The 27,959-nt window shown below is 38.1% G+C and overlaps 3 protein-coding genes and 2 pseudogenes across 11 annotated transcripts; 3 read left to right on the forward strand and 2 right to left on the reverse strand.

The window, feature by feature from the left end:
• Positions 1–176: 176 nt before the first annotated feature.
• On the forward strand, positions 177–15,701 carry LOC104716225 (uncharacterized). 2 transcript variants are annotated; one of them, XR_015568571.1, is made up of 26 exons: positions 177–461; positions 679–859; positions 950–3,004; positions 3,521–3,596; positions 4,124–4,246; positions 4,688–4,934; positions 5,043–5,459; positions 5,536–5,721; positions 5,818–6,111; positions 6,589–7,230; positions 7,352–7,751; positions 7,830–7,957; positions 8,172–8,342; positions 8,597–8,797; positions 8,909–9,472; positions 9,550–9,609; positions 9,709–10,034; positions 10,226–10,640; positions 11,017–11,481; positions 12,005–12,174; positions 12,261–12,382; positions 12,453–13,161; positions 13,328–13,582; positions 13,809–13,991; positions 14,080–14,415; positions 14,597–15,701. XR_015568571.1 is itself a non-coding variant. In XM_087469346.1 (26 exons), the coding sequence occupies exons 2-26, from the start codon at positions 688–690 to the stop codon at positions 15,344–15,346; spliced, it is 9,414 nt and encodes a 3,137-aa protein (XP_087325472.1). In that variant the 5' UTR covers positions 177–461; positions 679–687; the 3' UTR covers positions 15,347–15,701. The 2 variants fall into 2 exon arrangements, 1 of the variants encoding a protein (XP_087325472.1); XM_087469346.1 differs by having other exon boundaries at positions 12,058–12,174.
• Positions 15,702–16,064: 363 nt separating this feature from the next.
• LOC104716226 (S-adenosylmethionine carrier 1, chloroplastic/mitochondrial) lies at positions 16,065–19,440 on the reverse strand. 3 transcript variants are annotated; one of them, XM_010433614.2, is made up of 13 exons: positions 19,179–19,440; positions 18,878–18,953; positions 18,665–18,769; positions 18,357–18,443; positions 18,075–18,147; positions 17,728–17,818; positions 17,475–17,528; positions 17,307–17,402; positions 17,129–17,218; positions 16,979–17,030; positions 16,703–16,764; positions 16,531–16,611; positions 16,065–16,426 (listed from the first exon to the last, which is right to left on the reverse strand). In XM_010433614.2, exons 1-13 carry the CDS (start codon positions 19,245–19,247, stop codon positions 16,301–16,303), a joined length of 1,062 nt encoding a protein of 353 aa, XP_010431916.2. In that variant the 5' UTR covers positions 19,248–19,440; the 3' UTR covers positions 16,065–16,300. The 3 variants fall into 3 exon arrangements, with proteins under 3 accessions (XP_010431916.2, XP_010431917.2, XP_019086849.2); XM_010433615.2 differs by having other exon boundaries at positions 19,043–19,237; XM_019231304.2 differs by having other exon boundaries at positions 19,039–19,218.
• On the reverse strand, positions 19,407–22,081 carry LOC104716227 (Tetratricopeptide repeat (TPR)-like superfamily protein). Of its 4 annotated transcripts, none has more exons than XM_087468066.1 (6): positions 21,898–22,081; positions 20,725–21,447; positions 20,383–20,526; positions 20,158–20,238; positions 19,812–20,026; positions 19,407–19,680 (listed from the first exon to the last, which is right to left on the reverse strand). In XM_087468066.1, exons 2-5 carry the CDS (start codon positions 21,358–21,360, stop codon positions 19,841–19,843), a joined length of 1,047 nt encoding a protein of 348 aa, XP_087324192.1. In that variant the 5' UTR covers positions 21,361–21,447; positions 21,898–22,081; the 3' UTR covers positions 19,407–19,680; positions 19,812–19,840. The 4 variants fall into 4 exon arrangements, with proteins under 4 accessions (XP_087324192.1, XP_087324194.1, XP_010431919.1 ...); XM_087468068.1 differs by having other exon boundaries at positions 19,407–19,700; positions 21,898–21,984; XM_010433617.3 differs by lacking the exon at positions 21,898–22,081 and having other exon boundaries at positions 20,725–21,812.
• Positions 22,082–23,241: 1,160 nt separating this feature from the next.
• LOC104719919 (alkane hydroxylase MAH1 pseudogene) lies at positions 23,242–25,096 on the forward strand (annotated as a pseudogene). The gene has a single exon (XR_015569051.1). The product of XR_015569051.1 is annotated as an alkane hydroxylase MAH1 pseudogene (transcript).
• Positions 25,097–26,134: 1,038 nt separating this feature from the next.
• On the forward strand, positions 26,135–27,910 carry LOC104716228 (alkane hydroxylase MAH1 pseudogene; annotated as a pseudogene). Its single transcript, XR_015567873.1, has one exon. The product of XR_015567873.1 is annotated as an alkane hydroxylase MAH1 pseudogene (transcript).
• Positions 27,911–27,959: the final 49 nt, after the last annotated feature.

Raw genomic sequence — 27,959 nt, forward strand, 5'->3', positions numbered from 1 at the left:
GGTGCAGGCTAGGGCAACTCATGGGCCAATAAAATTGTACAAATAATATCAGCCCATATAAGAAATCTTTAGGAGATATAATTTTTCTAAAAGCGAAAGCCCAATCAGTTTGATGGTCTCTAACTCTCTATCAGGAATTTAATTTCGTTAAAAAGATAACTAAATAAAAATTCCACGTAAGCACAGAAACAGACGACTGACACGGTGGTCCGTGCAAGGCGTGAACCGAATCATCGACGGAGGAAACCACCAACGATTTCTCCATCTCACGTCTTTCCGTCAAATGTTTCATCATCATCATCATCATCATCATCTTTCGTACGGCTTCTTTTTTTTTTTTTTTTTTTCCTTTTCTTATCTCCCAATTGAAGTAGCGATGCCTTGCGATTAGCTCTGCTTCATCTCGCCTCTGATCTCAAACCACTTGATTCGAGTCTCTCTTGCTCTTGATCTCTCTAAAGGTATTGTAGGTTTCGTCTGTACTGTTTTATTTGGATCGAATTTGGTCTAGGGTTTTAAGGTTCTAGCTCGAAATTTAGGGTTGAAATCGCCGTTGCTCGCTGTTTTATCATCCCTTTTGCACGTTGCTGTGTTCGTTCGTTGATGCTTTGATTGATGTTGAGTTTCGTTTTTTTCTAATTATAGAATTCTGATTTCGTGCTTGCTTCTTCTGTCTAGTGTTAAACAATGGAAAGGTTGTTGAGTGAAGGCCCAACTCTGCTGCAGTTGCATAAGTGGGAACCTTCTCAATTGCAACTCAAGCTATCAGACTTTCGTGAGGCTTTTATCTCTCCGTCGAGGCAGTTGTTAGCACTACTCTCGTACCACTCCGAAGCTTTACTGCTTCCTCTTGTTGCAGGTAATAATAACTTGTTTTCGAATAGTACGCATATATGCTTTTCATTCTATTAGCGTTGTTCAGTTCTTTTTTTTTAACCACTGTTATCAGGGAGCTCTATAGGCAGTGATGTTTCGGTAAGCTGTCATAATGAAGAGTCATATAGTCCTACATGCTCTGTTGGGTCAGATCCAGAGAACATTGCATCTCCTTCTGGATCAGGAGTTGGTTCTGGTGAGCCAGGTTTTGTAGATAATTGCAGTTCTACTGGCAAAAGTTATCCTTTTATCTTTGATGCACAGTCTGTTGCTTGGGGTAGTTGTGGGGATACTTACAATCGGCACAAAGATCCTTTGCTTAGAGAATTTTTGTTTGTATCTGGAAATTATGGTGTTACGGTTCATGCTTTTTGCTGCATAAAAGATTTAAGTGACAGCGCTAAAGGCAAACCAAATGGTGAGCTGAGGCATGGGAAGTGGGTCGAATGGGGGCCTTCTGGGCAAAATCAGAAATTAGAACACGAACGAGGCTCTTCTTTTGATGGCTCCAAGCAGTGGATGCAATCTTTTTTAATTGATTTGGAAACTACTGAAATTGAGGGTATAACACAGTCTAGGTTCCCAGAAAAGTCAGCTTTTCCCGGTTCTGCAGAGATTGTTTCATTCAGCATATTAAAGAGTGATTTACCTTTCTCGAACCTTCTTTTTCAAGCAAATCCGCTACTTCAGAACGGTAATATGCTGGAGGAAGGTAATTTAAGTGAAAATAGTTTTCTCGTAGCTCCAGATAGTGTAAACAGTTCGTACAGGTGCACCAACATTTTCTCCAGCGATTCCCATTCTCTTATTGGATTTGTTATGGAGCTATCAGACTGTGCATCTATCCTTACAAGCAATGAAAACGAAAGAAGCAAGGGGAAGAGCGTTGTCTTTGTTGCCGAGCTGTTTAGCTGGGGGATAGAATGGGTTTCTCTTGTGAAATTTGGGGAATCAAGTATTGGACCTACAAATGAGTGGGCGGATTTCCGTTTATCTGATAAATTTGTTATCTGCCTCAGTGCTTCTGGTTTGATCTTTCTATATGATGTGAAATCTGGGGATTGTATTTCTCATCGGGATATTTTACAGACATGCGGTCATGGATTGCATTCTTCATCAAATATGCAAGAAGCAACTGCAGATGCTGATCAGCAAAGTGACGTTCATAGTCGGGCTCCACCCATGTCCAAGTCTTACATTGTTGGTTCCCCGGACAGAAGAAAGTTTAGAAAGCTTATGGTAGCTTCTCATACACCACTCATAGCTGCAGTTGAAGAAAATGGTTTGGTATATGTGTTATGTATGGATGATTTTGTTTCCAAGGAGTACCAAATGTCCGTGGAACCTATTCCTTATTTACGTCATTTTGGGCTTGGAAGTCTGGTTGGCTGGAAAATCGGTGGCATGGACGTTGGCCAGCAAAAAAAGCACCACCCTAATTCCTCTGGTACTCTAGTTGAAGATGCTTTTTCCAGGTGTGATCCTAGCTTTTCTGTTGAACCATGTTCGGAAAGACAGCATAACAATTTTGATCAAAGAGCTGGTTACTCTGGTTCATGGTTGAGTGGATTTTCTGCTCAGCCTAAAACAAATGTGCTGAAACTAGAAAATTTCCAAAGAGACTCACATGTCACACGGAAGATGTTTCTATCTGCTGAAAGGTTAGGATTAGATGATAAGATATGTTTTTCTCCATTGGGATTCACTCATTTTTCTAGAAAGCACACAAAAAAGGAAGATCGAAGCTGCAAGATATTTCATTATAGGCAGACGCATACGACTATGAGAGATGATAGTTATTTGAATTATGATGGCAACAAGATTTCTATTCAAGGTGCAGAAGAGAATCTCATAGAAGAATCAGTTGGTTGCTCTTTCCAAGGATTTCTTTATCTGGTGACTTGTAGTGGTCTTTCAGTTTTTCTCCCTTCCGTCTCAATAACCTCGAATTACCCAACTGTTGAGGCCATAGAATATCTGCAGCCATTTCAGACCACTGTCATGTCATGCCAGAGAAGAGACGATTTGGGAACAGGGGAATCACGTTTTCCTTGGCAAGTCGAGGTCATAGATAGAGTTATCTTGTTTGAAGGCCCTGAAGCTGCAGATCATTTATGCTCGGAAAATGGTAAGAACTATTCACGCTGGTAAATAATCTTGTTGCATCATCCTTAAAGCTTTTAATCTGGTATATTGTCCAGTGTGTTTATAGTTTGATATCTATCTCTTAACCAACGTGGTTTGTCATGTTGACAGAGTGATGTACATATAGTTGATTACTAGTTCACGTAAACGATGTCATGTGGGTTAGTTTGATACGTCAATGAAAGCTAGCATGAAATTGAATGTAACTGTAACTAAATGCATGCCAGTAACGAATTCTATAATGAAATCATGTCGACGCTTTCAATTAATTTTCAGAAGTCCCAGCTCTTTGTGAGCATGATCAAATGCTTGTTTTGCAGTAGCTCAGTGAATTTGTTCTCTCCCGTTTCTTCACGTTTACGTTATGATTTCCGTATTTTCCTCTGCTGTAATAGCAGAATCCCACATATTGAGTCTTGATGATGATTTATAGATTTGCTGAGACTTAAGTTTTGTTCCATAAGCTTATGGTGTTTTAAATGAATCACTGTTGCCATAGGCTGGGACCTAAAAGTTGTTCGTTTGCGTCGGCTGCAAATGGCGTTGGACTACTTAAAATATGATGACATCAACGAGTAAGTTGCTAGTAATTTCTTGAACTTTATTTTTGTGCCTCATACATGAACCGTAGTTCCCCACAGGAAAATGGCTATCCTAAAAATATGTGGCTACGTTAGACGAGAAAGATTGCTTGGTAAAAGTTTGTGTAACAGTATATGATAACTCTTTCGTTCTGAATTTTGCCCTACTGCTTTTATACTAAAAAGTAAAGTTTCTGTTAGTTCAACTTGGATTTTCTCATCATACTCTTATCTGAATTTCTAATCCGAATTTTCTCTCTTCTTTGTTGTTAGTTAGTTGAGTAAATTTAATGCTGTATATCTGAATCATTTGCTACATTTTTTTTATTGTAGTACTGAAACTTAGTCTACACCTTTAGAGTTTGAGATTTCTATAGGCACATCCTATTGGTACACATCCTCATTTGCGACTTTTTGTCATTGATTTTACTCTCATCTCTAGTGTAGATATATTTCATGCCATCAATACGATTTGTCTTGTATCATGTTTTGATTTTGATTAACCTCTGCTGTATGAGTAGGTCTTTGAAGATGCTTGGTAATGTGAAGCTGGCAGAAGAAGGCATGCTAAGGGTGCTTTTTTCTGCTGTGTATCTTTTGTCGCGCAAGAAAAGAAACGATAATGATATTTCTGCTATATTTAGGTAAGAATCTTTTGAGTAATGAGTGGTATAAGGAATTTTGCTTTTCAGTTTGAAACTTAAATGAGGTGGATCAACGATAAATTAAAAGTAGTTCTCCCTGCTTGGTAGATATGTCCTTACTCATTAGCATGCTTTTTTTTTTAATATAAATTTACTACTATTATGTGTACGTACACCTTTATAGTTGTAAGTCAATTTAAAATGCTTATAATTGTTACGCGTTGCACTTAGAATTGAAGGCATGCTCAGATTCATGCAAAAGTCTCTCTAGGCTCCATAGCTTCAGGATTTAGTATACTGATCATTGGCATCTGGTTGTTCTTAGATGCCATTTTTAGCAACATCATTATTTTTGTAAAGTTTTAGTAATACCACTAGCTCTATTAACTTGGCTGCTTTCACGCTGGCATATTCATACTTATTTCTACATGTTGAATGTAGGCTCCTTGCATTGGCTACAGGGTTTGCGACTGAAATGATTCGCATATATGGTTTACTTGAATATCAGAAAGATGGATACATGGTCGACAGAAAACCTAGGACACAGAGACTTTCACGTCCACCAATTTCACTGCATAACAACAACCTAACCGAAAATTCAAGGAGGTTGTCAGAGATGGGTTATCTTTTGGAGATCACTCGGAACTTTCAATCCCGTATTACCAGAAAATTTAAGAAGCTAGGAAAGGTAGTATATGATATTGTATTTGTGTGTTTTTACTATAGAATTTGACATTGATCTACTTGTTGTATATATGAGAAGTCACTGAACTTGGTAGACTCAAATTCGTTGCAGGATGATTCTCAGCTTGAAAGTGTCCCAGATGCAGCATCTGAGGAGTCAACACAACTTGACACACATTTATTCGATACGAATGAGGAGCTTGCTTTGACGCCTATGGGTATTATGACAGCCAAAGCTGGTCAAGTCATTGACGAAACAGATTATACATCTGGCCTTGTACCCCAAGGGGTTGTTGCAGAGAAGAAAGTTCTTCCTTTGGAAAATCCCAAGGAGATGATTGCTCGATGGAAGGCTAATAATTTGGACTTGAAAACTGTGGTTAAGGATGCCTTGCTCTCCGGTCGACTCCCTTTAGCTCAATTGCATCTTCAACATTCTAAAGACGTGGTTGAAAATGGAGAGCATCATGATACATTTACTGAAGTTCTTGATATTGGAAGAGCAATTGCTTATGACCTATTTTTGAAGGTAAGCCTGAATATACTTGCTTAGACAGAGTGGTGTACATGTATGATGTCTAACCCTTGACTTTCTTGATGTTTAGGGTGAATCTGGGGTTGCTATTGAAACTCTGGAAAGGCTCGGGGAGGATATAGAAGCGTCTCTCAGTCAGTTGGTATTTGGCACAGTGAGGAGATCTCTTCGATATCAAGTTGCTGAAGAAATGACAAAACATGGTTTCTTAAGACCATATGAAGACAATGTACTGGAGAGGATATCACTTATCGAGGTATAACATTTCCTAATCATTACTTGTTAGAAAAGTATCTTTTTGTATGACTGACTTCATTTCAACTTCTTCGTTGCTTGATCCTGTACAAAAAAGAGGCTTTATCCTAGCAGCCACTTTTGGGAAACATATCTTGCTCGTCGAAAGGAACTCCTGACAGCTGCAGTACCTTTTGACTCCAGTCAAATGAGCTTGCACCTTGGAGGGTCCTCTTTGTTCCAGAATCTCGAGATTAAGTGTGGTGAGGTTGATGGTGTTGTTCTAGGTTCTTGGACAAAAATCAATGAGAATGCATCTGAGCATGTGCCGGATGAAACCGATGCGATTGCTGGTTACTGGGCTGCAGCAGCAGTGTGGTCAAATGCTTGGGATCAGAGAACATTTGATCATGTAAGAAGTTGGATATAGTCATTCTTTCTTGTTACCCTTTAGATGTCTGAATATTTATCTAATTGCACCAGTCCATAATATAAGTACCTCCAGGTCCAGGGGGAAGTTCAAATTGATTTCAACATACTCTGCATGTTTAGCTTGGAATTGGACCAGTTGTATTAATCGTTGAAATGCATAGCATAACTTTGTTTGTAGTCTTACATGAGTTCTATACAGGATTTTGTTAGCTGTTTCCTTGTTTTAACAAATTGTATGCATTAGATGGTTGCTACTGCAATTTGTGTCCTACATAAACCTGTGAACTGGAAGTCGACATGAGATTTCAATTGTGAGAGTCACAGTGATATATTTTAAAGTTATGCTTTTTTTTTCCCTGTATTACTCCATAAATTCACTAAAAGATTTTTTGTTCGTTTCAAGCAATGTCTGCATGTTTTAGTTTTAGTAATGTTTCTTTTTGAATTTTTTGTGCAGATAGTCTTGGATCAGCCTTTAGTCATAGGTGTTCATGTTCCATGGGATTCCCAGCTCGAGTATTATATGTGTCACAATGACTGGGATGAAGTCGTTAAGCTGTTGGATCTCATTCCTGATGATGTATTATATGATGGAAGTTTACAAATTGCTTTGGATTGTCCGAAGCAGTCTCCCGGCGTAAATTATCCCATTTCTTCCCGTAGCGAGTATATATGCTCCATTGAAGAAGTGGATGCTGTACTTCTGGATGTTCCTTATATCAAGATATTTAGGTTGCCTGCAGATATCCGGTGCTCCTTCTGGCTAACAACACTCATGGAGCAGGAACTTGCTAGAAAGTTTATATTTTTGAAAGAATATTGGGAAAACGCTTTAGATGTAGTATACCTCCTGGCTCGGGCAGGTGTCATCCTTGGTAATTGCGAAGTTTCATTTAAGGAGGAATCTTGTAGGCCATCCTTAGATCTCTGTTTGTCCATAAAGAAGGGAGGAGAAAATGTTGATACCCTGAATGCTGTACACAAGCTATTCATACATTATTGCACACAATATAATCTGCCCAACCTTCTGGATCTGTACCTTGATCATCACAAATTGGTCCTAGATAATGATTCACTCAGTTCATTGCAGGAAGCTGTTGTAAGTGCATTCCACGTCCATAAAATATTTGTGTTAATATGTCTGTTCTTTCTACGCCTTTTGGTTTGTCTTTTGAAAACTAAATTTCTGAGAATGCCAAGAATCTGTTTAATGTATCCAGGGTGATTCTCATTGGGCAAAATGGTTGCTGCTCTCCAGGATCAAGGGCCGGGAGTATGATGCTTCATTTTCAAATGCACGTGCAATTATGTCACGTAGTATGGCACCAAACGGTGAACCCAGTGTTCCAGAGATTGATGAAATTGTTTGTACTGTTGATGACATTGCCGAAGGGGCAGGAGAAATGGCAGCTTTAGCAACTATGATGTGTGCTCCGGTGCCAATTCAAAAATCCTTGAGTTCTGGCAGTGTGAACAGGCACAGTAACTCTTCTGCGCAGTGCACATTGGAGAATTTGAGATCCTTTCTTCAGAGGTTCCCTACCTTATGGAGTAAGCTCGTTAGTGCTTGTCTTGGAGAAGATATATCTGGGAACCTTTTTCGGACCAAGACTAAGAATGGTAAAGCCTGATCCACCGCACTTTTTATTTTATTCTGTTTATATTGAGCACTTACTCTCTCTGACTGTAATTTATCAGTTTTGTCGGAGTATCTGAATTGGCGTGACGGCGTATTTTTCTCAACTGCACGTGATACCTCACTTTTGCAGATGTTGCCTTGTTGGTTTCCTAAGGCGGTTCGTAGATTAGTTCAGCTTTATATCCAGGTATCCATTTCTGATGTGTGAGTCTTATGTGTTCTTCTGAAAATTATATGCCCCAGGGAATTCGCGAGCACATATATAGATTTTACTTAAAATTGGCTACTGATATAGTTTACACACCTGCTCGTTATTAGTAGTTGAAATTTATCTGCTCAACAGAATTCTTTAGCTTAGAATGTATTTGCGCGTCTCTTATACCGGAAAGTATTCTTCGTAGGGACCTCTTGGATGGCTGTCTTTCTCAGGATATCCTACAGGGGAATATCTACTGCATAGAGGTGTTGAGTTCTTTATAAATGTCGACGATCCTACTGAGATAAGTGCCATATCTTGGGAAGCTATCATTCAGAAGCACATCGAAGAGGAACTGCATCACACAAAAACTGAGGTGGCACTATCTTTTTATCGTAGTCCTATTTCTCTAACCTGTTGACGATCTTACCTTTGTGGATGCTTTAACTGTTTTAGTTGCTCAATAGTTTCCTATCAATTTACTTTCATGTCAATATCTTCTTTTTACAGAATTATCTTGATGAAAGGTTGTCATCTTATGTTCATCCAACATTTCAGTTAGCGTTGTATATTCGCTGACTGATAGAGTTTATATAATCATTACTAACGCATATGTTGAACCAAAATTAGGGAACCGAGCTTGGACTTGAGCACTTCCTGTACCGTGGACGGCCACTCGCAGCATTTAATGCTTTCCTCGAACATAGAGTTGAAAAGCTAAAGTTGGAAGATCAATCTGGCTCTTCGTTACATGGACAAAGAAATATGCAGTCAGATGTTCCAATGCTACTTGCACCTCTGACGCAAAGTGATGAGTCACTTCTTTCATCTGTACGTGCTGGTCACCTTACAGTTTCTAACTTTAATTTCATTCTACCTCAACGCTTTTATGGTTTTTTCAGTTGCTGTCTGTTATGTCATGACTGTTTTTTTTTCTTTCAGGTCATACCACTTGCTGTAACACACTTCGGGGATTCTGTGTTGGTGGCTTCATGTGCCTTCCTTCTTGAGCTTTGTGGTTTATCTGCTAGCATGCTTCGAATTGACGTGGCATCCTTGAGAAGGATATCATCCTTCTACAAATCAAATGACAATGTGGATATGGCACAACAAAAATCTCTCAAGGGCTCTATGTTTCATGCGGTATCTAGTGAAGGTGATCTAATGGGGTCCCTAGCTAGGGCCCTTGCTAATGAATATGCTTATCCTGATATCTCAAGCGTGTCGAAGCAAAAATATAATCCAAACAGTATTTCTGGCACTCAACCGGGTCTTCCGCTAATGCTTGTTCTTCATCACCTGGAACAAGCTAGTCTTCCAGCGGTTGGAGCAGATAGAAAAACAAGTGGTTACTGGCTGTTAACAGGTGATGGTGATGGGTCTGAACTGCGGTCTCAGCAGACATCTGCTAGCTTGCATTGGAGTTTAGTTACCCTTTTTTGTCAGATGCATAAGATTCCTCTGAGCACCAAGTATCTTGCCATACTAGCAAGGGACAATGATTGGGTATGCTTCATGATAATTCTTTTTACCTTTTCGTTTCTTACCCTTGAGCTATATAATCTGATGTCTGTAAACATCAGGTTGGATTTTTATCTGAAGCGCAGCTTGGAGGATACCCATTTGATACGGTGCTCAATGTGGTATGGCTCTTCACTGGTTTCAGAAAACACAAACAGTAACGTAATGTTTTGTGTTACAAGCTTTATATTACGATTATATGTCATATTTTAATCTGTCAGGCATCAAAGGAGTTTGGTGATCAACGCTTAAAAGCTCACATACTGACGGTTTTGAGATATGCCAACTCAAAAAAGAAAGCTACCATATCGTACTCAGATGACATAGGCAGAGGTTTTACATGTTCCTCGACAGAGGATGGAGCTTATGTCTCTGGTGAACTCTTTCGTGTTTTGGCTTACTCTGAGAAGCTAAAGAATCCTGGGGGATACCTTTTATCGAAAGCTAAGGAGTTATCATGGTCTATATTGGCCCTCATAGCATCATGCTTTCCGGATGTTGCTCCTTTATCATGCATAACAGTTTGGTTGGAAATTACTGCAGCCAGGTGTGACGAAATTTAATTACAGAATTTCAATTGGGTTGGGCGTATCAGAATTCATCTTCTATTCTAGCCATTTACTATCTTCTTGCATTTGAAATCTATACATTGAGGGTTTCAAATATTTAATATGTTTTCTGGGATATAAAGATGCATATTTTTCTTGTCTTGGCTCTAATAGAGATCATTCGTTTCAGGGAAACATCGTCTATCAAGGTGAACGATATAACTACTAAAATAGCAGAAAATATAGCAGCAGCCGTTGTATCTACAAATTCCTTGCCAACGGATGTTAGAGGTGTCCAGTTTCATTACAATAGGAGGAATACCAAACGGAGACGACTTACTGCACATACATCTGTGGATTTGTTGACTTCAGCCAATAGTTTAAACACCTCTGCTGGTAAAACATTTTGTTCACATAGAACAGAAGCTACAGAAGATTCAAAAGCTGAAGATAGTAGTGTTAATGATGATTCGTCTGATGAGCATGCGTCTCTATCAAAAATGGTCGCAGTGCTTTGTGAACAACGCTTGTTTCTTCCTCTGCTAAAAGCTTTTGAATTGTTCCTCCCTTCATGCTCTCTACTGCCATTTGTCCGTGCTTTACAGGTTTGTCTTACATTTTAACCCACTATTTGCCCTCTGTTTTTACTGGCCCCTTGGTTGTTTGTTTACAGTAACTTTTTTGACACGATATATATTCATGGGTCTGATCTGTTTGGTTCTTGTTCACCATGAATCCATCCACTTTCTTCATTTTTATCTGTTTTTCTGTGGGAGAAACCTGATGATGGAATACTTCAGAACTTATGATTGGGTCTGAGGAGGAAATGGAAGATCTGGACTTAGATTTGTAAAATGCTTTGGGTTTTTACTACTTATTATTATTTTGTCAAATACTTAGTTTCTACTCCCTCTTTTTTTTCTGCCGGGTAAATGCAGGTATCTTCATAGGATTTTGAGCTGTCTTTATTCTTTTCTGCAGGCATTTTCTCAAATGCGCCTCTCTGAAGCTTCAGCACATCTGGGTTCTTTTTGGGCTAGAGTTAAAGAGGAATCAATGCATTTTCAGTCAAATACAGCTAAAGATGTCAATTTTGGGGCATCTTGGATCAGCAGAACAGCTGTAAAAGCTGCTGATGCTGTTTTGTCAACTTGTCCATCTCCATATGAGAAAAGATGCTTACTGCAACTTCTTGCTGCAACTGATTTTGGTGATGGGGGATCTGCGGCAACATATTATCGGCGTCTTTATTGGAAAGTTAACTTGGCTGAGCCATCACTCCGGGAGAATGATCTTGACTTAGGAAATGAGGCCCTTGACGATGGCTCTCTTCTGACAGCTTTAGAAAAGAACAGGCAGTGGGAGCAAGCACGAAATTGGGCCAAGCAACTTGAAACCATTGGTGCCACTTGGACATCCTCTGTTCATCATGTTACTGAAACCCAGGTAACAAAACTTCTTGGCACTTATCTTATACTTGAACTTCCAGAAAGTTTCTGGTCACTTGGATTCTGAAGGCCTAGCAACTTAAAATTATGGTCTGAGACTATTCTCGACCAATTAGCTATTTCTGGCTGATTTTCCCATGCTATTTTGTATGCCCCTTGCTGACGACTTCGCTTGCACTGCATGGTGGTCATACACTGTCCCATGCGAATTGCTTTTGTAGAGGGTTTTTAACTTAAGGATGAATCACAATTGCAGTAGTGTAGGAAATATGTGATCCTTTTCTTAATATAACTTCAAAAGAAATGTGATGTCAAGAAGGAACTAGGCATTTTCCCTCGCAAGGCACGGTTTTACACAGTCAATACAAAATTGCACAGCTTTCCTTATTGAGTTGAAATGTTACTTTAATTTGGTTCCACATAATAGAAGATCTGGCGCCCTATAGTATATACGTTTTCGTTGTATTTGATAAATAGCTGCTTTGTTTTTGATGTACGCCACTGGTTCTAATTATGTTTAGGGATTCCCTGACTGTCCAATCTTGATAGAACTTCGTATCTGCTTTCAATATAGGCAGAATCCATGGTTGCAGAATGGAAAGAATTCCTTTGGGATGTTCCAGAAGAGAGAATCGCATTGTGGGGTCACTGCCAAACTCTATTCATCAGATACTCTTTCCCTGCTTTACAGGTCACTTTTCTGTTCGCCTCAGTGTAACCAGTTTATGTGGAAGCCTTATACTGATACTAGTGAATTTGTTTCTTATTCTTTTGCAGGCAGGTTTATTTTTCCTTAGGCATGCAGAAGCGGTGGAGAAAGATCTTCCTGCAAGAGAGATCTATGAGCTATTACTGCTATCCCTTCAGTGGTTGAGTGGGCTAACAACTCTTTCACACCCGTAAGTGATCTTGCACCACAATATGTAATCAATTTTACTAGGTATATGACTTTAGTTTTACCAATACCAGGGTTTATCCTTTGCATCTTCTACGAGAAATTGAGACGAGGGTGTGGCTACTGGCTGTAGAAGCAGAATCACATGTTAAAAATGTCGGAGCATTTAGTCCAAGTAGTGTCGGGAAAGACATGGTGAATGGAAAGAGTTCAAATCTTATTGACCGAACTGCAAGTATCATAACAAAAATGGACAGCCATATTTCTTCAAAAAAGCATGACCCTAGGGCCCCTGGCCAAGGACATCAAAGGAACCAAGACACAAGCACTTCAACATATGGTGTGAACACAAAGCCCAAGAGGAGAACAAAAGGAAATGTCCCACAAATAAGACATTTTGTGGATTCTTCCGATAGGAATGCTGATTTTGAAGATTCTTCATCTCTTCTAAACATCAAAAGCGAGTTCCAGCTTCAAGAGGAAAACACGGGATTGGAAATATCCTTATCAAAGTGGGAAGAAAGTATAGAACCTGCAAAGTTGGAAAGAGCTGTTCTGTCTTTACTGGAGTTCGGACAAGTAACAGCTGCTAAGCAGCTCCAGCTTAAGCTCGCTCCAGGGACTTTACCTTCTGAGCTTATTATTCTGGATGCTGTTATGAAGCTAGCCATGCTTTCTACACCTTGCAGTCAAGTACCATTGTCAATGTTGGATGGTGAAGTTCGTTCTGTTATTCAATCACACAGTCTAAAATTAGACCATCCTATGATTGAACCGCTGCAGGTTGTTTCTCTATATCTTACTCACCTAAATTTCATTTGTTGTTGTGAAGACTTGCATTTTCAAAAAAAAAAACAAATACCAGTTTATTTGTTTTTCCTAGTTTTTCCCTATCTTGTTAGTATAATTTTTTGTTGGATTTAATACTGATTGGTATCTGATCATCTAGGTTCTGGAGAAATTATCGAACATATTAAATGAAGGCAGTGGACGTGGGTTGGCAAGAAAAATTATAGCAGTTATAAAAGCTGCTAACATACTGGGACTTACATTCACTGAGGCATATCAAAAGCAGCCAATAGAGTTGTTACGTTTACTTTCTCTTAAAGCACAAGATTCTTTTGAGGAAGCATGTCTCCTTGTCCAAACGCATTCCATGCCCGCTGCTAGTATCGCTCAGATACTTGCAGAATCCTTTTTAAAGGTAATTTAGCAAAACTATATCTGTGAACTTGTATGTGTAGAATACACGCTTTATATATTTTTATTTTTGAATTTTAGGTTCATCTTTTGATAAAGTTCTTTATCATATGGTTGTTGTTTGATTAGCTACTTGGCAATACCCTCCTATATTGACGCCTTCTTTCCCTCCTGACTCTTTTCTGTGGGTTATCTCGTGTTATGTCTCTAATCTGTCTTCATTGTTCCAGGGTTTATTGGCAGCTCATCGTGGAGGATATATAGATTCTCAAAAGGAGGAAGGGCCTGCTCCACTTTTGTGGAGATTTTCAGACTTTTTGAAGTGGGCGGAGCTTTGTCCATCTGAACAAGAAATTGGTCATGCATTAATGCGTCTTGTGATTACCGGGCAGGAAATACCACATGCATGTGAGGTATGTGATTCTATGAAAGCTTCTTAACAATAGTTTTATTACTGCATGAATTTATGAGCGACTAATATAACGGAATGCTGTTTTTCAGGTTGAGCTTCTTATTCTGTCTCATCACTTCTACAAGTCATCCACGTGCCTTGATGGAGTTGATGTTCTTGTGGCACTTGCTGCCACTAGGGTCGAGGCTTATGTTGCTGAGGGCGATTTCTCATGCCTGGGTCGCTTAATAACTGGAGTCGGAAACTTTCATGCTCTTACTTTCATTCTCAATATTCTAATCGAAAACGGGCAGCTTGATCTTTTACTACAAAAATTTTCTGCTGCTGCAAACACTGGCACTGCTCAAGCTGTCAGAAGTTTTCGGATGGCTGTTCTGACCTCGTTGAATCTCTTTAACCCAAATGACCATGATGCATTCGCAATGGTATGTCTTTAGTAGCTGGAATCATCCAAGTAAAAGAGTTTAATTCATTACCAGACTAGATGAAAGAGTGTATCTAGAGTGGCTTTTACCACCTCTGTTACTTGTGCACGTGAAGGAACTTTTTGGGAATTTTTTTTAAAATTACTTCTGTTTATGGCGTTTTTTCTCATTTGGTCTGCAGGTATATAAACACTTTGATATGAAGCATGAAATGGCTGCTTTGCTAGAGACACGTGCAGATCAGGCTGCACAGCAGTGGTTTTTACGGTATGACAAGGATCAAAATGAAGATCTCCTTGATTCAATGCGCTATTACATTGAAGCTGCTGAGGTTCACACTTCTATTGATGCTGGAAACAAAGCACGAAAGGCTTGTGGTCAGGCTTCCCTTGTCTCCCTTCAAATAAGGATGCCAGATTCTAAGTGGCTCTGTTTATCTGAAACAAACGCGAGAAGAGCACTTGTCGATCAATCCCGATTCCAGGAGGCTCTGATTGTAGCAGAAGCCTATGGTCTTAACCAGCCAAGTGAATGGGCGCTTGTGCTTTGGAACCTGATGCTCAAACCCGAACTAGCAGAAGATTTTGTGGCTGAATTTGTTGCGGTGCTTCCGCTAAAGGCTTCAATGCTTCTGGAACTGGCTAGATTCTACAGAGCGGAAATGGCAGCTCGGGGAGACCAGTCTCAATTCTCAGTATGGCTCACAGGAGGAGGCTTACCAGCTGAGTGGGCCAAATACATGTGGAGATCATTCAGGTGCTTGTTGAAGAGAACACGGGACTTGAGGTTACGGTTACAGCTTGCTACAACAGCAACGGGATTCTCTGACATGGTCGATGCGTGTATGAATGCGTTGGATAAGGTCCCGGAAAATGCGGGACCACTTGTATTAAAGAAAGGACATGGAGGAGGATACCTACCGCTCATGTGAGTGAGTGAACTTTAGAGATCATCCCAAAGGATGCAATGCTCCTGGTTCATCGTTGTGAGAGGTCGACAGAGCTGTAAATTAGCTAGAGAAGTTGGAAAAAAGGGGTTTTCGATTGATTTCTTTTTGGTGTTTTGAAAGAGACATAGACTTGAAAGTGTTCCTCTTCATAGGGTTAGTGTTAGTGTGTGTAGTAGTATGTTTTCCCGATGGCTCTCACTATTCTTATTCTTTTTTGTTTCCTTTTTGCTCTCCAAATATATATATATTTTTTGGGCTCGGCTATTAAAATGTACTGTTGAGAGATTATAGTGTGCAGTATAATAAAACTCTCTTTTTATACAAGTTATTTATAAAACTTGCAATGATGAATCATTTCGAATTTTTTTAATGTATTGCTGATTTACTTCGAATCATATTAAGGTAAAATGATATTAGGAATTTAGGATTAAACAGTCTCATATTTGCAATATATATTATAGTTTAAACGTCGTTTGCATAATCGGGAGGAGTTTCTAATTAATTGTTCATCAAAAATTATAATTATACAGAAACGTAAGAACTCCCTTCTGGTCGACGGTCCCGTCCAGCGATTTTGACGCGGTGACGTTCACGCGCCATGGGTGAGAGTGGGTTATAGCATGTCATGTCACCTGACTAAACTTAAAATCAAAATAATTTCTATTCAAAGATTCTAATCGGTATGGTTACTTCTCATTAATTTGAAGATTAATTAACTTCTTTTTTTTTTTTCCAAATTAAATTTTAAGAAAGTTGTCAAATACAATCTCAAAATTATATGGAACAAATCTGAAACCAGACACTATTTTATTTTTGATGAAAGTTGAATTGATCAATGGTAAATGACAAACTCTGATCACACAAAACTCACAAAGGGGTTGAAATGTGAAAAACATTAAACACCTTCCAACCATTTTCTTGTGTGCTGCCAGAAAATTATTCCTCCTTGGATTCTTTAACCTTCTTGGGACGTCTCTGTGCAAGTGTTCTCTTAGTGCTCTCCAGGACACCAAAGAAGATTGAACCTCCAATACCTATCCACAACACTCTTGGCCCAATACCCTACAAGTCAAGTCACATCTCCTCTTAAAGCTCCTCAATTTACAATAACACTTTCTAAAGATTTCAACTTGAAACTCTAAACTAGTCCGTCTGTGTGTGTGTACCTTTAACAGTGCAGGAGCTCCTTCCTCTCTTACAATTGTTTGAACACAGTCAACTATTCCTTGATATTGTTTGGCTGATCCCTGAAAGAGAAGGTCATGAAAGAACAATAAGATGATTGGATTTTGGAGGCAAAAAGGGAGACTTTTTAAGGTGTGCGAATACTATTATTACCTGAACCATTAATCTTGTCTTAATAACATCAAGCGGAGTGGTCACTGCTCCTGTCAGAGCACCTGCATAAACCAAGACGATATCCATAATGCCACTTAAATCACTCGCACAATACCATTAAACTGGTTTTTGATGTAGTAACTCCATTGTACTTTGTAGTGTTAAGGTAAATGCAGACCAGAGTTTTTTCTAAAGTCCAACGGCTTCTATCTCATTCAAGTTTGATTCTATGGATCTGGAAAAATTCTATTAAAGCATATAAGATATGTCACCAACCAGCAAATGCGCCAATGAGAGCGTTCTCAGGATCACTAAGCTCTCTACGCGCCTGCCAAAGAGTTGACCAAAGTTAATCTCATGCAAAATAGCAATTCATCAGAAGTTACCATATAGAAGAAATGTCAATTATTTTGCCAAGAAGCTTACTGCTTTTTTATAACCCAAGCAGATCTGCTCATATATGCAGAACTGTATAGCATCAAAGGGCAAATCTCGCAAAAGGAAGGACCGATATCCCTAAAAAGCAATTGGAATAAGTTACTACACGAAAATTCAACAAAAAAAGTGGAGACTAAAAGGAAGATCTTAAAAAGATGTTACTAACTGCATATAGACCCTTAAATCCCTCTTGTGATGCAATAAGTCTAACAGCATTGGGGGCTGATGTAAACTGTCCGGTCTGCATTCTTTGCTTCACAACCTAATGAATACACACATAGAAATGTCAACAGAGGGATTCTATGTAGAACATGATCCAAGAGAGAGTTTTTACCTCTGTAGGTACTCGAATCAGAGAGGCAGCAAGTCCACCAATGGCCCCTGCAGTCTGGAATTTGAAACACGGGAACAAATGATTCCTTTTCACTCTCATATACAAGGCGTATGCGAGAATGATCTAAAAAATATTGTTGCTTATTGTATACCATTCATGTCTTGATATAATAACGAGCTGATCATTTAGAGATAGTAGAGAATGATAAAATGCTTTTTCAATGGCAAAACTAGAGATGAAGAAAATCTCTCACCAGGTGAGCAACTGCGCTTAAATGATCAGGAAAGGTCTTGAGCAGTTTCTGTTTTGTGGGTTCGTAAACTCCAACAAATAAAGCAGAAGCCCTACAAAGAAACATTGTCAAAATAATCTAGCGTCAAAACAAGTAGAAAAATATAGGATAGATAGAAAAGGGACAAGGAAAGAATATTTGTCTATTTGGGTTCTCCGTTCTCGCCATTTAGGCTCTTTAAGAAGAAACCAGACAAATCATAATCTATAGTTGCTGCATCACCCATCACTAATGTCAAGTGGCCAGAGAGAGAGAGAGAGATAGTGAAAATAACAAAAGTAACTAGGGATGAGGTCACAGTCACTTACGGTAAGACACCAGCGATATTTCCAGCTAATCCTGAATAAAGACCCTTCAAAACAATTTTCCCACCTCCACGAGCTGCCTACATCAATAAGACCAAAACAATTAGGAACTAGAGTTCAATTTTTTTTGTTTGTTTGGTTTCCCCGTTTAGACCATAAGGTCTACTACATGAGCTAGTAGCATACAGATAAAAGCAAGTCTAACAAAGAAACTTAAAAAAAAAAAAAAAAAAAATAGTTTCACCAAAGCAAAGGATAATAACACAAGCTTAATAGTTTCTTGACCTGCCTGAAGTCTTGTCTTAACTGTATCAATTGGGTATAAAGCTGTTTCGACTACAACACCAGCTGTACCTCCTGCTATAAATCCCTCTGCATCACCAGAACAAAACATAAGAATAACAAAAGTAAGACAGCTGAAGCTGCCGATCTCAGGAACATAGTCTAATCATGAGGGTAGTATTTTTCAAACACAATGTTTAACAATGAGCATAAAAAGAAATTATCTTTTCCAGGTACAAGAATCAGAGCATCAGATTCAGAAAAAAAATAATGACTACAAATGAAGCAAAAGAGATAATATAAAGACGAACCAAAGAGAGAGCGGAAGAAATCGAAGGGTTTGTCTTCTTGGGTATTAACAGATGCAAAGCCTTTGCTCTTTCTGAGCTGTGGACTTTGCATTATCTTCGATACATCTGCAACAATATATCAGTACGCAAAAAGGAATTGAAAAAAAAAAAAAAGAAAAAAAAAGACTTCACAGTCAAACAATGAAGAACACTAGACGAAGCGAATTTGGTTACCAAGAGAAGTCGAAGAAGAAGAGTTCTTCACATCAACAGAGAGAGTAAGAGGAGCCATCAGAAACGCGCCTTTTACCTGATTTCACCAAAACCAATTTCACTCATCTTCTTTCTTTTTTACCAGAAAAAAAAAAAAAAAAAAAAAGAAAGATCCAGACCACCTACTAAAAACTAGTTAAGCAACTGAAGCAATATACAAAAGCGCATAAATGTAATGAGTGTGGCAATACAGATTACAGGAAGAAACGACAGACAGACGCGAAGTGTAATAGAGAGAGAGAGAGAGAGAGAGAGAGCTCACAAAACGAAACACGTTCTTTGGCTCTTCCCAAAAGTTTCTCAGCGAAGGGATTAGACGACGACGAAGCATTGCTCTCTTCTGTTTACACTTTTGTCGTTTTAACCCCAAATGGGCCTAAATGGACCCACTAGGCTATTATTAAAGCCCGTCACCCATGTCTTAGTCGGTATATTTCATGAATTAACGTGGTGCTATTTTAGATATTTTAATTTGAACCCAAAAAAGAACTGGCAAAAAGTATAATTTATCAAATTACACGTCATAATAATAAAAAGTAGCAATTGAACGACAGAGAGACGCAGAAAAAGTATCTAATTTGAAATTTTATACACATGAAAAAAATGTTACTACAACCTTTCTGATTCTGCACTTGAGAGAAATCACAACATGACTGCAAAGCCCCCAAAGTGTCATTCTTCTAGGTTCCACAATGTACCCACTGACTCCGCCTGCTCCAGTTCGGTTTTTGTCTTTAACCCCGTCACATGATAACATTTCATACCTGATATTCATTATAACCAACTGTCATGTAAATGCAACAAGACCAATATGTGATTACATGAGTGGCACTCGAAACACCAAAAAATAAAACTTCTAACTACTGATGAAGCATAGTAAGATGAATTTTTTTACCTGGATACTGAAAATTGTTTATCCATGTTTTATTTCCCCTGAGCAAATTTAGCTTTGAATGTGTTTTGGAGTCGTTCTCGGGATTTGGCTTGAGCAGCCAATGCAACATCGTCGAGAAATCCCTTTTGTGGGAATTCTTCAGGTACAAGACTCCAATATATCTCAAACTGTTGCGCTGCTTCTTCCTTCTTCTCCATTAAGCTATAGACTATGCCCTGAAACAAACGCTTGCAGTTTCTTCAAAGCGGAATAGCAAAAGCTAAGCCTAATATTCTTTGCGCGTTACATGAAAACTGAGAGATGAATTTAGTGAATCAAACAACATTCTTTTCATGAATAAACTTACCTGGCAAAGGTAAGGTCGGAAATCTCGAGGGTTATCATTGACCATCTGTTGAAATACCTTTAGACCTTCTTCAAATTGACCCTAAAGTTTTAAACCAATGTCCATAAGTACACAGAACAATCCATTATATCTATAAACACTTAAAAAGTTAAAAACATAGTTCAAAAGGACCAAAGACACACAAGAAGGAAATTACAGGATTGGCTTTGCAGATGATGGTTTTACCTTGACAATATGCATTTGACCAATCAAGACTTGTATGTTTCTCTCCTCAGTTACTCGGTTTCCTTGTCGAGCAACCTCCATAGCTTCCATGAGCATATCAAAGACAGAGGAGTCATGAGTCTTATGCATTACCATCGCAAGACCCTGCAAGAAATAAGACAAGACCAAACTTTAATCCTTTTCGAAGGAGCAATCAATTTAAGATAGATACTGCAATATCGAAATCAAGGCAGTATTCTATTACCTACCAAGAAAAAAGAAAACACCATTTCTCCTAAACATCCACTTAATTCACAGTTTCACTAAAAGACTATAATCTTTAGAAGGTGAGAAACACATTACGTGCAAAGCTCTGATCAAAAGAGGTTGTTCTTTAAGAATATCCTTAAACAATCTCTTAGCTCTGCTCAGTTGTCCCATTGTCTCATAACAAAGCGCTTCTAAAAGCTTCCATTCAATCTCATGAGGCTCTAATTTCATGAGCTTCTCAACATATTTCACAGCATCTTCAGTTTTCCCTCTCCTCATCTTCTTATACAAAACAGCCTTCAGAGCCTCCATGTTCTCTGGCTCACTCTCCAGAAGCTTCTCGAACATTATCTCGTCATCCAACTCCGCTTGAGAGACCACGGCTGCAGCGGGTAGCGCTAAAGCAGGCTTCGAAGAACAAAACCCTAGAAAGACAAAAGACCCAACAAGTAAAATCGCGGCTTTTCTCGCCAGATTCTGAACGAAGAAGTCCTTGGAAGAATGAGGAGACGTCGAAGAGCGTATAAGAGGAAGATGTGATAAGGGCGTAGCGAAATTGGGATCGGATTGGGCGAGTTTGGGAGCGAAAGCTCGAGAATTTCTCCAACGAAATTGAAACCCATTAGGATTACGGAGATGGGTCGGAGTAAAAATCTGCGATTGTTCCCGGCGATGATGAAATTTAGCCGGAGAACAAAGAGCTAATACTCCTCCGATTGAACACATCATCAGGCGTCTTCAGCGGCGACCGTCTTGTGATTTTTTTTTCCGGTTGAATGACATTTTTTACAATGGCCTTTAGCGTAAAAATAACACCTTTTTTTTTTTACATCAATGTAAAAAATAAAACTTGAAGTTAAATAGTGCATTTATTTATTCAAGTTGGTATGTACTATGTAGGTAAGTAAGAAAACAAATTCATGCTGGTTATTACATTCTGATAAAATTACTAGGGAAAGGGGCAGAACAAAAAATATGAGTGAGGACATCAATGTAACACACTTTCATAAATGTGCAGTAGTAGTCTATAACAAATTTGACAAGTGGCATCTGTCCGCCACAAAGTACGTTGAAGCTGATTTTAAAGATTTTCATGATCTCTATCTATGCATGCACTAGGGAGGACACAAAGATACGACGATTGACACATCGAAATTATGCAGATAAACATATTTTCCTATAGTTAATTCTAAATCTGAAGTAAAATAATAAACGCATGGAGGTTTGGAGCATCATCTAAGATTCTAAGGCCATGGAAGAACGTACCAAAGTAGTAGCTAGACAAGAAATGATTCAAGGACCATGGAACCTGAATCTGCCAGACGAGATTATAAGAACCCAAAAGTAGGTAGGTACACTAGACATCTCATACGTCACTATCGAACACCGCCATCCACGCAATCCCGAGAACTCAATTATTGTATCTTTCAGATCAATTATTACGAAAGATACAGTTCGGGTTCGAACAAACAACTACATATAGTACTACATCTTGTTAAAAGCTATTAAGCTAAGAAAATGACATTACTATATACAATTTGTGCCGTTGAAGCTAACTAACTTTCTTTGTTTCCCGTATATATAGATAATCGGAATGTGATGTATCTCACTGCTAAACTACAATATTGATATGTCAATTTTATATTTTTGTAGATGGTCCATTACAATGATTAACACATTAAATAATAGAGAACGATATTATACTTTAAAATACTACTAATACAAAACAAAAACAAAAACATTTTTATAACTAATTAGATCCCAAGACATGCAATATGCATGTACTTCAAAGTTGGCATGTTTCATAAGTTTTTAATTCATAAAATTAAATCCATTCAAATGGGTTTCAATTTTCAACTAGATTAGTTTCAAAAATTCGTTTGAACATATTGAACAATAAATATTTGCTATTTTCTTAAATACCAACAAAACCATTAAATTAACATCTACTGCAAATCCCTTTATAGAAATGTGATAAACCACTAGAAATCTGAAATTTAAAAGAAAATTTATTAAAAATATCCTTTTTTTGGAAAATTTTCATTTTTGTTCTTTTTACACAATTATAATATGTTAAATTAATTTTTTTTTTTTTTTTATGTTTGGATTCTCTATTTTACATTTAGCGTATAATTTTTAAGAGGTATGGTTTAGTATTTAGGGTTTAGGGTTTAAAATTTTATTATTTTATATATTAAAAAATGGACACCAATATTTTTGAAAAATGACATAAAAAATATTATTTTTGAAACTCCCCCAACTTTAAAAGCCAATTATTTTCTTCATAAAATAAAAGTATATACTGGCCAATTAAAATTAAGCTAGTATATTTATTTTCTATTTACTCTCTTCAAAAAGCTTTCTTCGTTAAGCACATATTTTTTTAGTTTTGTTAAACAAATCTAGCTGCACAATTATATTGTCTTATATTGGGACATATAACTAATTTTTGTAATATGTTTCAAAGAAGGTTTTGACTTCCCCACAAAGCTGCGATACCAAACAAACAGAAGAGGACATAGCCACCAAAGATAAGGTACGATCTACATTGTGTTACAATTATTGAACCGACAAAGACAAATAACCACCATTATCTAGGACACACAAACGATGGATGCATGCTTTTTAGTTTATATATGTTATCTCCTTAGTGTATGAATGAAAACATTAAAAAAAGAACAAGCATCACCATATATAGTGTGATAATCTCCTAAAATTTCTCCCTAATGGCTTTGGTAAGCTTACTCGAAATCTCCATTGCTTTCACTTGTTTCCTTATCTTTCAATTTTTCTTGATCAAAAAGAAACAGCACCGTCCCTTTCTCACAAACTGGCCGATCCTCGGTATGCTTCCGGGTTTAGTTCCCGAGCTCCCTCGTGTTTACGACTTTCTAACTGAGGTTCTTGAGGACGGCAACTTAAACTTTCTTTTCAAAGGACCTACTTTGGGAGGCCTCGACATGTTGTTCACGGTTGATCCTGCTAATATCCACCACATCATGAGCTCAAACTTCGCGAATTACCCGAAAGGAACAGAATTCAAGAAGTTATTTGACGTATTGGGCGATGGAATTTTCAATGCGGATTCAGAGTTGTGGAAGGATCTAAGGAAATCTTCTCAAAGCATGATGAGTCATCCTGAGTTTCAAAGGTTTTCTTTAGCTACAAGCTTGAGTAAGCTAGAAAAAGGGCTTGTGCCACTTCTTGATCATGTTGCTAAAGAGAAACTAGTCGTGGATTTACAAGATGTTTTCCAAAGATTCACGTTTGACACCACGTTTGTTTTAGCAACCGGATATGATCCAGGTTGTCTCTCAGTTGAAATGCCTGAAATCGAGTTTGCAAGAGCGTTAGACGATGCAGAGGAAGCCATTTTCTACAGACATCTCAAGCCGGAGTTGGTGTGGAAGATGCAAAGATTGATTGGGGTTGGAGGTGAGTTGAAGCTGAAAAGAGCTCATGCGATTTTTGATCGTGTTTGCTCTGAGTGCATTGCTTCTAAGAGAGATGAGATCAGCCGAGGGAGAGATAATATCAGCTCTTCTTCTTCTAAAGATTTACTGATGTCTTCTATTAATGTTGACACGACCAAGTACAAGTTGTTGAATCCAAGTGATGACAAATTTCTTAGAGACACAATCCTGTCCTTCATGTTAGCTGGTAGAGACACGACGGGCTCAGCACTCACTTGGTTCTTCTGGCTTCTATGCAAAAACCAAGAAACCGTGGCCAGGATTCGTCAAGAAATCAACACAAACCTATTTCCAGGAAACAAGACCGATGGTTCTGTTTCGTACGATTCTGATTCATTCAACCCTCAGGAGGTAAAGAAGTTGGTGTATCTACATGGAGCGATTTGTGAAGCCCTCAGACTCTATCCACCTGTTCCCTTTCAACACAAGTCTCCTACTGAACCGGACGTTCTTCCAAGTGGACACAAAGTCGACGCCAACTCGAAGATTCTGTTCTGTCTGTACTCCTTAGGGAGAATGAAATCGGTTTGGGGAGAAGATGCGTTCGAATTCAGACCAGAGAGATGGATTTCTGAGAGTGGAAGGTCGCTACACGAGCCATCTTACAAGTTCTTATCGTTTAACGCCGGTCCAAGAACTTGTTTGGGGAAAGAAGTGGCTATGACGCAAATGAAGACAGTTGCTGTGAAAATCATACAAAAATATGAGTTTCAGGTCGTTGAAGGGCACAAGATCGAGCCAGCTCCTTCTGTTATTCTCCACATGAAGCATGGTCTTAAAGTCACGGTCTCTAAAAGACGTTGTGTGTGAATGTTATACTACTAGCTAGAAAGTAGAAACTCTGGCAATCTCAGGTCTGCCTGACAGTCATCCACTAAAATATACGTATAATTGATTAATTGTTAAAAATAATTTTTAGCCAAATATATAAATGTAATGTACGTTGTGTCAACTACTATAAGATTGAAGAGCAGCGGTTTGTATTCAATAAACTATGTCCATTTATTTATTTAGAACATATATAGAGATGGTAAAGGAGGAATCTGGATCATTTTAAAAATTAATGATCCACATATTAAAATTACGTAAATACTACATTTGTATACCTAAATACAAAAAATAACCATGCCATTACATGTAAAGTTATTTTATACAAATTAGCAAAAAAAAAAAAAATGTTCATGGCACATTTTATACTATATAGAATCATGTTGAAACGTTTAGAAATATAAGAAAGGTTGACTCGTGACATATACTTTATTTAAATTTGATTTCTTTTTGGTATGACAGATAGAAAGTTTCGTTTTATTATGGTATATTTTATTAGTCAATAAATTTAATTAGAAAATCTGAAAGTAGTAGAATAAAGAGATCTTAGTCCATATGTGTCTCAATTAAAAATTTACTGTATTTCTAAAAAAAACAATAATCTAAAACGAGATAGATGCATATGATTTAGAAAAATATCTTGACCTTTAAAGTAAGTAAGTATATTTATCAATAATAGCCAAATTTCAAAAATAACTATTTTTTCTTTCTTGGAAACAAAACAAACTTGCAGATGTTTTATTTAAGAGTAAAAATAAAAAGTTAAGAGGTATCATGATTATCTGAAAAGACAATCTATATTACTATATAAGGTTACACGTACGATCTGTATTTATGGATAAATTTTAAAATTATGCAAATTTAAAAATATTTTTTTTTAAAATAATGTTAAATTAGATTCAAAGAAAATCGTTTTTACATCAGATGCATCATTGGTGCATACAACAGGTTAAAATACGGTTTAAAACATAAAACTTAAACGTTGATCAAATTTAAAAATATTTTATATCAGAAAATAACTAATTGGGTAATAATATGTCACATGCATTGATTATCCAGAGGATGATTGGACTTATTACAAAGCTATAATACCAAACAAACAAAAGAGGACATAATCACCACAGAAAGTTAAGATTTTATTCCATTTTGTAATTTATTCAGAGGACAAAGACACATCACCAATTTGAAAGACGCCCAAAGGAAAATGCTTTATATATCCTCTACATGAGAGCAAATTAAACTCAAAAACCAAACTGCAATTTGGTGTATCCTAAAAGAAGAAAAATACAGTTTTTAATTTATCTCTAATGGCTTTGATTAGCTTGTTTGAAATCTCCATTGCTTTCTTTTGTTTTCTCCTCTTCCGATATTTCTTGATCAACAAGAAACCTCACCGTTTATGTCCAACAAACTGGCCATTCCTGGGTATGATTCCAGGCTTGCTCGTCGAGATCCATCGTGTTTACGACTTTGTAACCGACATTCTCGAGGTCACAAACTTAACCTATCCTTGTGTAGGCCCCTGTTTCTCCGGCCTAGACATGTTGGTCACGGTTGATCCGGCTAATATCCACCACATCATGAGCTCAAACTTCGCAAACTACCCGAAAGGACCCGAATTCAAGAAGTTATTCGACGTTTTGGGAGATGGGATTTTCAATGCAGATTCGGACTTGTGGAAGGATCTGAGGAAATCAGCACAAAGCATGATGATGAACCCCGAGTTTCAAAAGTTTTCGTTAGCTACAAGCTTGAGTAAGCTAGAGAAAGGGCTTGTCCCACTTCTTGACCATGTAGCTAGAGAGAAACTCGCTGTAGACTTACAAGACGTGTTCCAACGATTTACGTTCGACACTACTTTTGTTTTGGCGACCGGATATGATCCAGGTTGTCTCTCCGTCGAAATGCCGGAAGTCGAGTTTGCAAGAGCTTTAGACGATGCAGAGGAAGCCATTTTCTACAGACATGTCAAGCCGGAGATCCTTTGGAGAATGCAAGGCTTGTTTGGGTTAGGAGATGAGAAGAAGATGACGAAAGCTCGCATGACTTTAGATCGTGTTTGCTCCGAGTGCATAGCTTCAAGGAGAGATGAGATCAGCCGTGGGATTGACAATGTTGATTCTCCTTCTAAGGATTTGCTGACGTCTTACATGAATTTGGACACGAACAAGTACAAGTTTCTGAATCCAAGTGATGACAGATTCCTCAGAGACACAGTCCTGACCTTCATGTTAGCTGGTCGTGATACGACAGGATCTGGACTCACTTGGTTCTTCTGGCTTCTCTGTAAGAACCCAGAAGTCATGGCCAAGATTCGTGAAGAAATCAACAAAAACCTGACCGATGGTTCTCATGAGTCTGATGTTGATTCTGGTTCATTCAATCCCCAGGAGTTGAAGAAGCTTGTGTATCTACATGGAGCGATTTGTGAAGCGCTCAGACTATATCCACCTGTTCCCTTTCAACACAAGTCTCCCACTGAAGCGGACGTTCTTCCAAGCGGACACAAAGTCGACGCAAACTCGAAGATTCTGTTCTGTCTTTACTCATTAGGGAGAATGAAATCGGTTTGGGGAGACGATGCGTTGGAATTTAAACCGGAGAGATGGATCTCTGAGAGTGGAAGATCGGTACATGAGCCATCTTATAAGTTCTTATCTTTTAACGCCGGTCCAAGAACTTGTTTGGGGAAAGAAGTGGCTCTGATGCAAATGAAGACTGTGGCTGTGAAAATCATTCAGAACTATGAGATGAAGATCGTTGAAGGGCAAAAGATCGAGCCAGCTCCTTCTGTTATACTCCACATGAAGCATGGTGTTAAAGTCACTGTTACTAAGAGATGTTTGGTCTGATTGTTTTTTTTTAAGTAATGCGTTTTTTTTCTTCTTTTCTTCTTTCTTGGCATTTTCAATCCTCCCTGAGCGAGGAAATAAGGTCAGAAGCGGTTCAACGCAATAAAATAAAAATTTCAAGTTTCATTTAATTGCGTATTTTTAAAATATGGTTTAAAGACTTTAAACTTTAAAC

This window comes from Camelina sativa, chromosome 10, assembly GCF_030686135.1.
Source record: "Camelina sativa cultivar CO46 ecotype springtype chromosome 10, ASM3068613v1".
Lineage (NCBI taxonomy): Eukaryota > Viridiplantae > Streptophyta > Magnoliopsida > Brassicales > Brassicaceae > Camelina > Camelina sativa.

Bases quoted from the DNA above. Each gene is read 5' to 3' on its own strand.
- LOC104716227 (XM_087468066.1), bottom strand. From the start codon at position 21,360: ATGATGTGTTCAATCGGAGGAGTATTAGCTCTTTGTTCTCCGGCTAAA. The intron at 20,239-20,382 runs GTAAAACCATCA...TTAAAACTTTAG, and splicing joins GTCAAATGCATATTGTCAAG to GGTCAATTTGAAGAAGGTCT. The intron at 20,027-20,157 runs GTAAGTTTATTC...CGTTTGTTTCAG, and splicing joins TCCGACCTTACCTTTGCCAG to GGCATAGTCTATAGCTTAAT.
- LOC104716226 (XM_010433614.2), bottom strand. From the start codon at position 19,247: ATGCTTCGTCGTCGTCTAATCCCTTCGCTGAGAAACTTTTGGGAAGAG. The intron at 17,529-17,727 runs GTGAGAGATTTT...TTCAAATTCCAG, and splicing joins TAAGCGCAGTTGCTCACCTG to ACTGCAGGGGCCATTGGTGG. The intron at 17,403-17,474 runs GTAAAAACTCTC...TGTATTCATTAG, and splicing joins TGATTCGAGTACCTACAGAG to GTTGTGAAGCAAAGAATGCA.
- LOC104716225 (XM_087469346.1), top strand. From the start codon at position 688: ATGGAAAGGTTGTTGAGTGAAGGCCCAACTCTGCTGCAGTTGCATAAG. The intron at 5,722-5,817 runs GTATAACATTTC...TGTACAAAAAAG, and splicing joins AGAGGATATCACTTATCGAG to AGGCTTTATCCTAGCAGCCA. The intron at 7,231-7,351 runs GTAAGTGCATTC...TAATGTATCCAG, and splicing joins GTTCATTGCAGGAAGCTGTT to GGTGATTCTCATTGGGCAAA.